This window comes from Acinonyx jubatus, chromosome E4 (genome assembly GCF_027475565.1).
Source record: "Acinonyx jubatus isolate Ajub_Pintada_27869175 chromosome E4, VMU_Ajub_asm_v1.0, whole genome shotgun sequence".
NCBI lineage: Eukaryota > Metazoa > Chordata > Mammalia > Carnivora > Felidae > Acinonyx > Acinonyx jubatus.
The window spans coordinates 38,066,986-38,081,672 of record NC_069395.1 but is presented as its reverse complement, the minus strand read 5'-3'; the positions used below and the strand labels follow the sequence as shown (position 1 = coordinate 38,081,672).

Below are 14,687 nucleotides of genomic sequence, written 5' to 3'. Positions count from 1 at the left end.
GAAGACTGAAGGATACAGCATGTAACGTGCCTTTAAACACGTTCGGTACTTACCAAACAACCACATGTTAGAGGGTATAATCATGTGGGGTGTGAAGAATGAGGTATTAGTGTGCAATTCAGTGGAAGGCTTGGGTTAATTCCTAGAAATGCTAGACGGATTACATTCACATGTAAGTTCCATGAGGGAAGGCAGGAGGGTTACATGGCATGAAGCCTCAAGATAGCATTTTTGAAAGACTGCTGAATACCAATTCAGTATATGACACGTTGCTGAGAAGCATCAGCAAAGCCAAATTACTTTACCAGATTTGGTTGGGCTTCCAAAGTATTTATGGGTAGAATTTCGAGGGAAGTAGGACTGTCCCTTAGTGATTAAGGACATTTGAGTAGGGATTTTAAAAATAGCCCATATCTCCCTCAATCACAAATATTTGGGAATAAGAAAAATAAGTACATTTTTTGTTTAAGTATCACAATTTCAACCTGAGACTTTCAGGTCACAACTGTAAATTATCTTGCATTTATTCTATGCTTGGCATCATAACATTAAGATTACAGGTCACCAAGCAAAATTTGACAGTGAGTCCTTTTTTCCCTGCTCCATTTCCACTGTCTATTCAGACCATGAGTATATAAATAAGCAATAATGTACATGAATAGGTCTCTTAATTTCTCAAATAACACAGGGTGCCATGTCAACGGTCACACCTATTATTATTGCCTTTTTGTCCCCTTCCTTGACAAATAAGTATCTTATCTTTGTAGCATCTCATATAGATATGCTTAAACACATATGCGTCATACACATAATTTCATATGTATAGATATCACCTATAGAACCTGTTCTCTCACTTCTTCCGAAGAGACAAGCAACTGAAGACAATAGAAAAAGGAAAACCAGAACTGATGTGAAGATAACACAAGCAATCAAAGGAAAGAGGGTTTTACATTTTTAATAATCCCTAGTGCTAACAGAGGATCCATTTATGCACAATGTATATAAACTACATTTCATTTAGCAAATCAAATACAGCTACCAGAAAAGTAGACTTAAGAGTTTGTTTTTAAAAAATAAACAGTTAACCCCGAACAATGTGGGGGTTTGGGGCACCAATCCCCTACACAGTTGAAAATTCATGAATGACTTCTGACTCCCCCCAAACTTAATAACTAATAGCTTACTGCTGACCAGAGAGCAAGTAGGGGAGAGGGGCAGAGGGAGAGAGAGAGTTCCAAGAAGGCTCCATGCTCAGTGCAGAGCCCGATGTAGGGCTCCATCGCACGACCACGAGATCATGACCTGAGCCAACATCAAGAGCTGGACGCTCAACCAGCTGAGCCACCCAGGCGCCCCTGGTATTCTTAAAATAAAGCAAGCTAGAGAAAAGAACATGTTACTAAGAAAATCATAAGGAAGAGAAAATACATTTATAGGACTATAAAAAACCCACGTATAAGTGGGCCTGTGAAGTTCAAACCCATGTTGTTGGAGGGCCAACTGTAGATTTTGTTTATATCTTTGTTAAATTGCTAAAATAGTACAGGGATAATTTGTCCTTTTTCAGTAGTCTGTACAGGGCAAATGTGTCACTCCCTAACTGAAACATAAAAACCAACCGTAAGTAGGTTGGACGTGTCAGCATACTTTATATGCTACCAAGAGAGTATTTTGTTCATTATCTTTGGGAGATTAAATATATGGACAGTTCACCTATAGAGGCAGTCTCTATCAAAACTGTCTTCAGCCTACATTTCTTTGAAAACTAAAGATTTCATATCTGGAGATCACAAAATTTGAATTTTTCATTACTATTATAGCCGTGGTAAAAATTAATCTATAAATTTTAAAACTCCAGCTATAATGCAACTTGATGTAAATGTTAATGATTAAAAGATGGCCTTTTTACTTTAAAGTTGCTTTCTTCTTCAAATCAATTTAAGACATACTGAGTCTTAAACAATACTGAGTGCCCAAAGGGCAATATTATAGTTATATTAGCAAACATATTACTTAAAAAACCTATCCTTTTGCCTGAAATCAAAATTGTTTCCCATTAAAAATAAACTTTAGGAGCACCTGGGTGGCTCAGCCGGTTAAGCATTGACTCTTGATTTCGGCTCAGGTCATGATCCAAGGGTCGTGGGATCGAGCCCCGCATCGGCTCCATGCTGAGTGTGGAGCCTGCTTGGGATTTTCTCTTTCTCTCTCTCTCTCTCTCTCTCTCTCTCTCTCTCTCTCTCTCTCTCTGCCCCTCCCCTGCTCATTCTCTTTCCCTCTCTCTCTCTAAAAAAATTAAATTAAAATTTAAAAGTTTAATTAAAAAAATAAAAATAAACTTTAAAAAGCAGACCTTCCCAAACCTTCTTCCAAACTGCTGATGGCTGCTTGCAGCTGATTTTGACTGACTGCTTCAAGAGACAGGCCCAGACGAGAGGACTCAGTGACGACTGGAGGCAGCAGGGCTTTGCTGGAGTGGCCTAACAAGCAGACGGTTGCCGGTCTGAGATTCTGCTGAACAGCTTGCTGCTGCCCAGGATCGTGCACCGGTCAACATTTTCAGATCCAGTTAATTGTTAAAATGGGGATCCTTGGAGGGATTTATCGTTAAAAAAAAAAAAAGTTGTAGCCTATTTGCATCATTTAAAGCATGAGAAGAACTTTTTCCTGGCTATGTTAGCATAAGATGCAGAACACGTAGAGGAGTATGCAAAGAGGAGGCAGCTAATATGTTTGCAACAACAGTCATCAGGGAAGAAAAGTTAGTAGGGAGGTAAATTAGATGAATTAGTGTTCAAACCTTTACAATATTTAAAGAGATGTAGCCGACCATAACATATCCCTAGAGTTGTAGCGTTCGTTATCTGAACAAGGGCAACAGCAAGAATGAAACAAGCAAATGGCACTGGAGATATTAGCATACAAATGTTGAGGGTTAGGTATTTTTATTTTCATGTGTTTGTCATGCATTTATCTATTTAAGCAATAGGGGAAAAAATTCACTCACCAATTATTGTTAAAAAACATAAAAACGTGGCAACAGATGATGTTCCATAAAACATGGTGCTGATATTACAGGCCAGAAGATCTGTGTTATTCTGCGTGTTGGGCACTAAAACTGGTGGCAACAAAAAGCCAATGGCAGCTCCAAGCTGTAAAATAAATAACCCTGTTAATAGCCATTAGTATAAGAGAAAAAAAGGACAAACTGGCAATTATTACAACATAGAGAAGACAGCCAGTATTTGAGGTGTCAGGTGTAAACCCTAAAGCACCATGTTCTAATGTGAAAGGGTAAGTGCTGACAAATGTCTTTCCTATTCAACAAACTCCTACTATCTGAATGAGTCTGCTGTAAAGATGTATAAGGTACAGTCCTTACCCGTTAGATGCTTACAATCAAAAAGGGGAATAAGAATATGCAGCATAAGGCTGAGAAAAGATGATGTATAGAATGGGAGAAAATATTTGCAAATCGTATATCTAAGAAGGGTCTACTATCCAGAATACATAGAGAACTCTCACAACTCGACAGCAAAAAGACAGATAACCAATTCAAAAATGGGCAAAGGACTTGAATACACATTTTTCCAAAGAAGATCTATATAAATGTTCAACAAACACGTGAAGAAAAATGTTCAACGTAAGTTAATTAGTAGGGAAATGCAAATCAACACCATAACGAGATACCATTTCTTACCCACAAGGATGGCAGTAATAAACAAACAAACAAAAAATTGGAAAATAACAAACATTGGCAAGACGTGGAAAAATTACAACCCTTGTACACTGTTAGTAGGATTGTAAAATAGTGCCGCCAGTGTGGAAAAAACTGAAAACAGGTACTCAAACAAATATCAAATATTATACATGAATATTCATAGCACCCTACTGCAATAGTCAGAAGGTGGAAACAACCCATATGTCTATCAGCAGATGAATGGATACACAAAATGTGGTATGTCCATACAATGAAAGATTATTTGGCCATAAAAAGAATGAAGTACTAATATATGCTACAACATGGATGAACTTTGAAAACATCCTAAGTGAAAGAAGCCAGAAATAAAAGGTCACATATTGTATGATTCCATTTACATGCTATGTCTAGAACAGGTGAATCTATAGAGAGAGAAAGCAAATTAGTGGTTACCAGGGGAAAGAAGCAACAGGGAGTGAGGAGTAACTGCTAAGTGGGTATTGGGTCTTCTTTGAGGGGAGATAAAAATGTTTTGGAACTAGAGGGAGGTGATGGTTGTACAACACTGGGAATGTACTAAATACCATTGAGCTATACTTTAAGATGGTTAATTTTATGCAATATGAATTTCACTGCAGTAAGAAAAACGTAAGGTTGAATATGATAATCACAATGAAACAAATAAAATCAAAGTATTAAGGGAGCTCAACAGAGAAAGATAGATTCTTTCAGGGGTGAAGGTGAGGAGGAAGGGCCCAAGACAGGTTTCCAAAAGGCACCTGAGGCAGACACTAATAGTCGCCAAATACTTCATTTGCTCCCTTACAAAAAGCTCAATAGAGACATTAAACAAGTAATTACAATAGAGTGTGGTAAGTACAGTGATGGACAGGTAAACCTGGATGATCATGTGATCTATTATCTGAACAAGGACACTATTCAGAGTGAAAGGGACTACATGAGTAATTAGCCTAATGAACAACTGTATACCTGGACCATCCCAGGCAAACTGGGGTATACAGTTTGGGTATACAAGCTGGGGTATACACTCTAGCTAAGATACTACTTTGAAGGAGCACCTTGTATATACTTGGGGTTCAGGAAAAGATTTCTGCAGGAGCTAAGATCTGAAGAAGAAATTGGAATTAGCCAAGTGAAACCAGAGTGTTCCCAATCAAGGGGCCATCATGTACAGAGGAAGGAAAAGACCATGACCTTGTGAGAGGCTGCAAGTTGTGGACAATTCCCCTCAGAGCAGTGACGGAATGTGGATGTGAGGAATGGTGGGTGTGCAGAGGCAAAGCAGAGGAGCTGGCAGGAGGCAGATCCGGAGGGTCTCACATTGTCACATTACAGAGCTTGAATTCTATCCTAAAGGCAAAGGAAGCCACTGCAGAGGGCAAGGGAGTACCCTGAACAGATGTGCATGTTATGAAGACCACAGGGGATAAATGTGCAGAGTAGCAGGAAAAGAGCAAGGGTTGCAGATAGGAAAATCAGTCAGCAAGCTCTAGGTAAGGGCTGCAGGTGGCCAAAGCTAAGACAGTAGCAGTAGAAGGGAAGAGAAATGAACTAAAAGACAAGGTAAATTTTGATGGGTGGAATCATATGGAAATATTCAGCCCCACAGTATCTATATGAGTCTGAAGCTCATTCATGTATTCAACAAAATTTTATAGAAAAACGACAATGTGCCAGGAACTGCATTAAAGGCTGGAGATACAACTGTATACGTTCAGACCACACGCCTATTTTCATGACACTTAGAATCTAATGGCGGGTTTGGGAAATGAATAATAACAATGAATACATAAACATATAAATATATCAGATGTGATAAGTGCTATATGGAGATAGTATAAGGATGTAATGAGTGACTGGGCAACTCTAAAGGGGATCGTCAAGAAACACCACTAAATGATATTTAAAATGAATTTAAACTGAAAGTTAAGTGAGAGTAAGGATGTATCAATGTGACCCTAAGAGGAAGAACATTCCAGGCAGAGAGAATGTTTCTGCAAAGGCCCTTACACAAAATCCAAAATTAGTGTTGTTTAAGGAACAGAAGAAGACATTTTCGAGTAGAGTTTAGATTTTAGGTATTATGGGAAATCACTGGCAAGTTCAAAGCAGAGCAATGACAGGATCTGATCTATGTTCTTTTTTAAAATTTTTTTTTTTTAACATTTATTCATCTTTGAGGGACAGAGAGAGACAGAGCACGAGAGGGGTTGGAGCACAGAGAGAGAGGGAGACACAGAATCCGAAGCAGGCTCCAGGCTCTGAGGTATCAGCACAGAGCCAGATGTGGGGCTTGAACCTACAAACCGCAAGATCATGACCTGAGCCAAAGTCAAATGCCCAACCGACTGAGCTGTCCAGGCACCCCTGATCTATGTTTTAAAACGGGTCTCTTGGGGTGCCTGGGGGGCTTGGTCGGTTAAGTGTCTGACCCCTGTTTTTGGCTCAGGTCATGATCTCCCGGTTTGTGAGTTCGATCGAGCCCCACATCAGGCTCTGTGCTGACAGTGCGGAGCCTGCTTGGGATTCTTGCTCTCTCCCTCTCTCTCTGCCCCCACTCTCAAAAATAAATAAATAAACTTAATTTTTTTTTTAAATAAAAATACAAAATAAAGAGTCTCTCAAGGGGCACCTTGGACTAGTTTAAGCATCCGATTTTGGCTCAGGTCATGATCTCACAGCTCATGAGTTCAAGCCCTGCATCGGGCTTTGTGCCGACAGCTCAGAGCCTGGAGCATGCTTAGGATTCTGTGTCTCCCTCTCTCTCTCCGCCCCTCCCCTACTTGTGCTCTCTCTCTCAAAAATAAATAAATAAGCATTTTTTTTTTGAAGGGTCTCTCAGGTTACAGACCTGGCAGCAGAGATGGAGAATGAAAAGTTAGGATGCTGGAATCAGATGGACTTAGGTATAAATGCTGCCACCAATTAGCTGTGTGACTTTTGGAAAATAATTTTACCCCTTCAAGTCTCAGTTTCTTTATCTATAAAATGGTGAGACTAATGGTTCCTACCTTAACATTACTAAATTCAAGGACACAATGCATGTAAAATACTTAGCATAGTGCCAGGTTCTTATTCAATAATGTTGAATATTATTATGAATGATCACTCCACAATTTAGGCTGAAGATGGAGGCCATGAGCAAGTTCACAGCTACTAGAGCCACAGGAGGGACGAGAACACCTTCCTTATAGGAAGAAGGCAGAGGTGTGCTAAATGTTAGAGGGAAAATCTGCCTATGGGAAAACATTTCCATTTATTGTTCATAAACAGATAATCCACAGATATGGAGTTAATATTTCTGTCATGCTCAATGAAGTATTAATATTGAATATAATTTTGTAAATGAAAAATACTTTAAGAAAACAGTTCCTATCTAAACACATGAAAGCAACCAACTAAAATATCAGTTATATAAATTATTTGGAATACACAACAACTACAGTTCAAGCTACCCTTTCTTCTGTACTTTTAGACAAAGAAAATAAAGAAAAAGTAGGAAGCATGTAGAGCTAGTCTTTTTATAGATTTTTAGCTAAATCTTATTGCGTGAAGTTCTTGGTTTACAGACTTTTAACTACGTTCTACTCAAGCTGAATGAACACTCAATACAATGTACAGAAAGTATCAAAGAACTCCACTTGCAAAATGTATTAACAATAAAAGAATCAGTCTTCAACTACAACACACACACACACACACACACACACACACCATTCCACTTAGTAATGCTACTGGAATGCTGCTGGAATTTAAACCTATTGTGTTAGATGGACTAGGAAGCACTTTAAGGAACAATTGACAAAATAAGCCACCCTTTTACAACGGGTTCCATGATCTGTGATCTGTCTTGCATTTTCTTACTGTTAACAATCGCTAAGTGGATTCAGGAATGTTGTGAGGTCTTTACCACCAGAACATTTATTTAGCTGTCATTTATAAGTGTCATGTGCCAGGCACTCTGCTGACTGCTAATATATAAAATTAAACAGGAGGGGCGCCTGGCTGGCTTTGTGGGAAGAGCATGCAACTCTTGATCTCGGGAGTCATGAGTTCCGGCCCCCGTTGGGTGTAGAGATTACTAAAAAAGATAAATAAAATTTTAAAATGAATGAATGAATGAATGAATGAATGAAAATAAGACAGGAGCTGCTCACTCAAAATGAGAACAAACTTCCCAGAATCCAACACCTTTCTTTTACAAAGAAAACACTGGGGGTGACCCTAATACCTGCCTAAGTCTCATTCCTTACTACGCTGACAAGTTTTCTATGATGTTAGGGTTATATGGGCCAGTTCAGTTCATTATTTTATAGGTCATTCTCAAAGCAAGATGATAAGGCGGTCACTTTAAACCGCTTTTCAAAGTTCTATCCTTACAAATAAATCGAACGTCCTCTTTAATCCAAGACTGCCTCCTATCTTATGACTACACATCTCCTTTCCTTCATTTATACACAACTGCCTCCTGAGGGTCCATCCATATGCTCAGCTCATACAGCCTAGTACTTTATGTGGTTCTTTAAGGATCCGATTTTCATCTATCACCCTAGTCCTTACCTGATTGCCTAGCACGGCGGTGGCACAAGCCGTGGATACCTCCTTGGGCCCAAACCACACTGAGGCGATGCGGGAGGGCAAGCCGAGAATGAACACCTGGGCCACGGAGCAGAGGCACTGGCCCAGCATGGTGACCCAGAAGAGATGCTGCTGCACGCTGGCGCACTTGACCCAGGCGCCCAGGCAGTTGAGGCCTGAGCCCAGCAAGGCGGTGAGCCGTAGGCCTCTGGTGTCCAGCAGCCACGTGGCCGGGAAGATGAGGGGCACGTAGGCCAGCATGTACACCATGGACAGCCAGTCAATGTGCAGGGAGGAGACGCCGTAGAAGCCCTCGAAGACGTTGCTGATGACACTGTACTGGATCCACTGAAAGGCGTTCACCAGCGAGTACAGGCTGAAGATCAGGAGCACCACAAAACGCCGCGCAGACAGCGCGGTCTGGGGAGCCGGGGAGCCCTCGGTCCCCGGGGTCTCTTCCCCGGGGCCCGTGGGCAGCAGCCGAGTCTGGGTCTCCTCCTCTGGAGCCAACGGAGTCTGCGGCCTGCATAGGGCTTCCGCCGCGGCAGCGAGGCTGTCCCGAGACACTCCATTCAGGGTCAGGCAGCCGGCTTTGGGCCCGTTCTGCAGCTCGGCGCTCACCTTTCCGGGGGGCTCGCCTCCCGGCACCAGGAGGTATCCATTCGTGGGCTGGTGCCCGGGTGCCATCGCTGCCCCCTCCTCATCGTTCAGCTTCACCATGTCCCTGGGGTCCCCCGCGCCGCCTCGAGCCCCGGCCCTCCTCCCCCCTCCGCACCCCGGGCCCAGGACCCGAGGCCCTCCCTGCACCCCAACCCCAACCCCTTGGCCCACCGCTCATGCGACCCTTTCCCCGGCAGAGTGAGCCCGAGTGTGAGCCGCGAACCTCAGCCCGAGCAGTCGGAGTCCGCAGGCGAAGCAGATGTACTCGAGCGCCTCCAGGCCCGCGGTCACCCTGCGCCAGGGCCCGCCCCAACAACGTCATGTCACCGCGGGTGACGGCCCGCTGACCAATCAGTGGGAGTCGCCTCCCGGCGCGTAAGCCAATCGGGGAGCTTCCGTGAGGGAGGAGGCGGGAGCAAATTTGCCGGAGGAAAGCCGGAAGGCGGGGCTGGAAGGTAAGGCTGGGCGTCCTCCTCCCCGGAAGGATGCTGTAGCCCCGAGTAACAGACGTGGGGAGAGGGAGGAAGGAGGTGGGGAGGAGGTGCAAAGGGTGCGCGGGAGGGTGAGAGGCGGCCTGGGCCACTCGGCCACTCGGGACTGGGAGCAAGGGGTAGGCAGAAACGCCGGAGACAAAGAGGCAGACGAAGAGGGGCTCCCCTACGGCCAGGTCCACAGTCAGAGGACGAATTTGGCCTCGCCCCAGCACAGCTGTCTGTCAAGATCGGACCCTTCCTTTAGATCAGACAGGACCACGTTTCAGATGTTCGTGCCACCTCGGCAGAGGGAAAACACCAGAAAGGGTTTCAATCCAAGTAAGAGATTTCGTCAGAAATCTGCCCTTGTGAAGTTGGAACCGCCCCCCCCAAACCACCACCACACACACACACACACACACACACACACACACACACACACACACACACACACACACACACCCTGTTGATGACTGAGGCTGGTGAACGGTGCTGTGCCTGAGCAGACTTCGTGACTCAACATTCTCCCTTGGACCACCTTCTGTAGTTAGCACTTACCGGACATGCACATTCAGTGGGTTCAGTGGGTTCCAGGTACCGAACTTGTTTTGAACGGTATGTTCCAGACACTGTGGTGCCCCGGGGAATTAAAAACAAAAAAGAAACATAGTTCCTGCTCTCAAGAGCACGCGTTCCTAGCCTTGAGAGTCTTCTAGAGAAAATGTTAGCCCTGCTGCTAGTTTAGGAAACTAATTTTGCAACAAAACAAATAGAAAGACTCCAAATATTCATTATTAAAGTGAAATTGAAATCCGAGGTGTCTCACTATGGGTTTAATCTTGAAAAGTGCTGCTTATCTAGAAGCCTAAAACCCTGTACATCTTCTCTTGCCTCTTAACGTTATTTTGGTGGTGTATATCAGATCTATGCCTCAGATATACATCAGATACCTCTCAGTACAGGTGAAATACTATGTAATCCTAAACTTTAAGGAATACCGTGTGCATTTTAATATCGTTTTTGGCCATGCTATATAAATTGCCACATGTCGCCACCCTCCTCTTCCTCTTCCTCCTCCCCCTCCTCCTCCTCTGTCCCCTTCCCTACTTAATTTTTCTTCTTAGAGCTTACCGCTGTCTAAAATGTCCTATATTTTACTTTTTTTTTTTCTGGTTATTTTCTCCCTCCCCACTAGAAGGTAAGCTCCATGAGGGCAAGTCTGAAAATGTATTCCTGTTTCCTGAATGAGTGCAGCTAACAAGCATCAAATTACTATTTAGTATTTTAAATAATTACTTGCTTTGTAAATGAATCTGTTTTTTCGACTTGCAAATTTCCCTGCAAATATGATTTTCTAAACATTGATTTAGATAATATTTCAAATTATAGAGCTGTGTTCTCTGAATGAACAAACAAATAACCAAATATGGAATCCAAAGGACTTCAGTCTTAATTAAGAAGTTTATTTTATGGATTTCTGGAAAAAACAAAAAACAAATTTCACTGCTTAACATTCCGCATGACTTATTATCCAATACTCAGAGGCATTTTTTAAATACCTTCATGTACCATGAAAGTTTCTACATAGCTCATGGCAAAGCTGTTTAGAAAGGGAATCCAACGGGTAGAATTTTAAATGGACCTTTCTTTACTTGTCCCAGTCATACCTTCATTCCAGATGTTCACAGTAAATAATCAGATATCTGCAAATGTCCCACTCCCTTCCTGAAACCAGAAAATGGCAGATTATATTAGGCCTCATTTCTCCATTATCCAGTGTGTTGGAGCTTGTCTTCTGCCAGATCGGAACAGTAACTTCCTTCTCTGCACGGAGGCAGCTTCCTGAATGTACTTCTGTAAGGGGGCATTCTTTCTGATTGTATATAGGCTTTTTCTATTTAGAGATGATTTGGCTTCTCTATGTCCTTAGCAAGAAGGACTGTGTTGAGAGTCCTCTGGGCATCCTGGATCACAGTCAGTATCTAATTTCCCTCCACATTTGTTACCATCTGGCACCTATTCTACTCTTGCCCACTTTGTCATTTGCCTTCCCTGCCCATGGCAAAGCTCTGTATCTGACCCTGTCACCATCTACATGGAGTATCGCATCAAGAGGGTTTAGAGGAGTGGAGAAAAGCAGATCTAGAAAATCTGCTTTTTCTAGAAGAAAAAGGAGAAAATCCAGGAGAAAATCTACCTGGATTTGAATCCCAACTTCAGTACTCACTAACTGCACACCCTTGGGCAAATTACTTAGCTGTTTTATGATAGTATATACTTCATAGGATTGTTATTATGAGGAATAAATGAGTGAATGATGGCTGGCACATGGTTTAGGCATTCTTAATTACAGTTATTAAGGTAGTTTATATAGTGGTTAGGGTCCAGGCTCCAGATCCAATTGGCCTGGATTCAAATTCTAGCTCTTTCAGCTGCATGACTTTGGACTAGTTACAGTGTACCTCAGTTTCTGCAACTGGAATATGAAGACAATATTCATGAAATTGTTGTGAGAAATAAATGGCTGATAAATATAAAGTGCTTAAATAGTGTCTGACCTCTGATCTATAGTAATCAGTACTATACCCAGGAAATGTTACCCAAAGCCATTATTATCAACTCATGTCTTTCCTCAGAGTTATATCTTGTTCTCATGTTATCTTAGATTTGATCCCATCTTGCCTATTGAAGCCTGCTTGGATTGCCCTGGAGTTACTCCAACCTCTCTCAGACTGAATTCCTAATTGTAGAGCTCCTCCCCGGAGGGTGCTCTGAGAATGCCATGAAAGGGCAGCACACAATGGAGTATACCAACTACTCTTGGCCTAACAAGTGATAGATTTCTTATTAGAGGTGGTCAACAGTTGAATGGGCCACTATGCGACATATCTAGACAACAGATGGTACCTGTATTGGACGAGGTGTGCTGTGGATAGGATTCCTGAATTCCATAGAAAATTGAACTATATGAGATCTAAGATTTCTTCTGACACTCGGTTTCTATGACTTATGAAAAGTAAAATACTTCCAAAGAAAGGATTAGACAAAATTCATATGCTTAGTTCAACCAAGTTCCCTAAGTAAAGAATGGACTACAGAAAAGGGAAAACTCAGCAGTATCTCTTTGTAGTATCATCCCAGACTCTTAACCTTGCCTCCTCTCTCTGAATACTTATTAACCAGCTAGGCATGGATCATACTTTATATCATAAATTTGGATGAATAACAGCATAAACCTTACTCTCTGCCAGAGAGGACAGTATTGGGAGCATCACTTGGCTGGGAGTCAAGAGGAGATTGAGCTACATTATGGGTGTGGAATGCCAAGTCTGAGAGAGATTTGAATAAGTAGCAGTTGAGCAATCTGACATGTGAATGGCATCCAGGAACCAAGGTCCAAGATGCTATCAAGAGTGATGTGGCTGTTCCTGAGCAAAGGTCTCCTGCAGTCTAAGAGGCTAAGATGCAAACCAGAACAAGGCTATTAGATGTAAAATCCACCATGTTTCATGAGGAAGCGGGTAGATTTCAGCAGCCTTACCTTCAGTTTATACCACCATTACCGTGCTCTATCCACCCGAGTGGCTGAATTTATGCTATTGTAGTCTGTGGAAAGATTAAGTTGGGAAAGGAGAGGTGGAAGAGGCTGGAAACCTGAATCCTCCTATTATGTACCTTTTTTTTCCCTTGAGGCATTGTGTGTGTGTGTGTGTGTGTGTGTGTGTGTGTGTGTAAAACATTCATAGAAAAGAATCCCAGGATTTTCCCTTCTGTGTATTTTTGTCTTGGTTCCTTTTGGCCCATGATGCCAGTTGGGTTCTTACAGAGAAACCAAATGGAAGGGGGAGGGGACTGAAAGTTCCAACCCTTTAGTCACTAGGTTGGTTCCCTTGGCAACCAGGCCCCATCCCTAGGTTCTTTCCAAAAGTCACTTCCTTAACATGACAAAGAAATCAGCACAGGAAAGTCCCAAGATTTGAGAAGTTCTGTGCCAGACACTTTGGGGTGAAGACCAGATATATTGTTCTTATTATAAACCACTAAAACACATTAGCATGGTAGTAGGTATATATTAGCAAGACTAATTCCTGATCTCCAGGCTTGGGAGGTTGCTAATATCCATCCCGCCCTCCCTGCCACCTCTGCCTTAGGTCTGGATCACAGAAGGAGCTGGATGTGGCTGAGTATGCAGATTGGAGACAAAACCAACAGCAAAGAAGGATTGACACAGCAGAGAAGAAATCACACCGTATCGGTCCACTCAGTGACTCTAGTATGCCATGTTTGTGTTTATCTTGCAGTCTGCCTCATGATCGGGTAAGAAATGCTCTCCCTCTTCCCTTAACTTAGCCAAATCCTACCCATCCTTTATGGTCCAGGTCAGTTCCATTCCTACCTCCTTTGTTAGTCTGTCTCCGTGATTGGAGCCCCTAGAGATGTCATCCTCTTCTGACTAGTAACACCTTTGGAGCTACTCACTGAACATTTCCTGGTGGTTACCTAGCTTTTCCTTTGCATATTTTATCCCTTATCTAGATTTGAGCATCTTGAAGCTGGGGACTGGATTTTATATCTTATTATAACACCCTCAGTACCTAAACAATTTCTTTAGTTGGCAATGTAGGGGCCCAGGGCAGGTCACCCCAAAAGGGGCCACAATGGCTTCCTGATGACTTTGCATTAAAGCTGCTGAAGAAACAGCCAGTGCAAGGACACTCTGACCTAACTGTGTCCTGTGAAAAGGGGAAATAAATCTCCCATGTGGAAGGCACCTTCCCTGTGCCAGGAGGTAGAGAGATAGGGAATCCTTATCAGCAGAAACAGGGAATTTAAAGCCAAGAAGGCCATATAAACAAACTCTGTTACTTTTGACTAATTTACTACCTCAGCCCACGTGCTGTTTAGAATTTCTTACTAATTGAAGCTCCTAAACATAAGTTTTCTTTTTCCTGTCTACTCCTCACAAGTTTATTGTCTCTTTGATGAAAAAGTTTAAAAACTGCCTGCCTTGTCATTGCCTTAGGTCTCAATTTCATTATTGGGCCTGTGTGTGCACATAATTAAATTTTTGGGTTTTTGGGTTTTTTTTTTTCCTCTTCTGTTAATCTGCCTCATGTTAACTTAATCCTTAGACCAGATAAAAGAAGCTTGAAGGGTACAGGAAATTTTTTACTCCCGGAGAGCAGTTCATTTCATACAGAGTCACTGGCATCTAACTCAACAAATGTTTTTAGGTGGCAGTGACTAGTATTAGG

The 14,687-nt window shown here is 42.4% G+C and overlaps 2 protein-coding genes across 5 annotated transcripts in view; one reads left to right on the top strand and one right to left on the bottom strand.

Annotated features, from left to right (window-relative positions):
* FLVCR1 (FLVCR heme transporter 1) overlaps positions 1–9,189 on the bottom strand; it is a 44,525-nt gene extending 35,336 nt beyond the window's left edge. The window contains exons 1-2 of one of the 2 annotated variants that reach the window (XM_053208754.1): positions 8,282–9,189; positions 3,008–3,152 (exon numbers count right to left, since the gene is read on the bottom strand). In XM_053208754.1, coding sequence (XP_053064729.1) covers positions 3,008–3,152; positions 8,282–9,019 — 883 coding nt within the window. In that variant the 5' untranslated portion in view covers positions 9,020–9,189. The remainder of the gene's footprint in view (positions 1–3,007; positions 3,153–8,281) is intronic. The other variant, XM_027074469.2, reaches the window with a different exon arrangement.
* Positions 9,190–9,263: 74 nt separating this feature from the next.
* SPATA45 (spermatogenesis associated 45) overlaps positions 9,264–14,687 on the top strand; it is a 34,175-nt gene continuing 28,751 nt past the window's right edge. The window contains exons 1-2 of one of the 3 annotated variants that reach the window (XM_027074471.2): positions 9,264–9,414; positions 13,584–13,749. The gene's annotated coding sequence lies outside the window, so the exon portion shown is untranslated. Of the gene's footprint in view, positions 9,415–9,550; positions 9,772–13,312; positions 13,438–13,583; positions 13,750–14,687 lie in introns of those variants that run through there. The other 2 variants (XM_027074472.2, XM_027074470.2) reach the window with 2 other exon arrangements.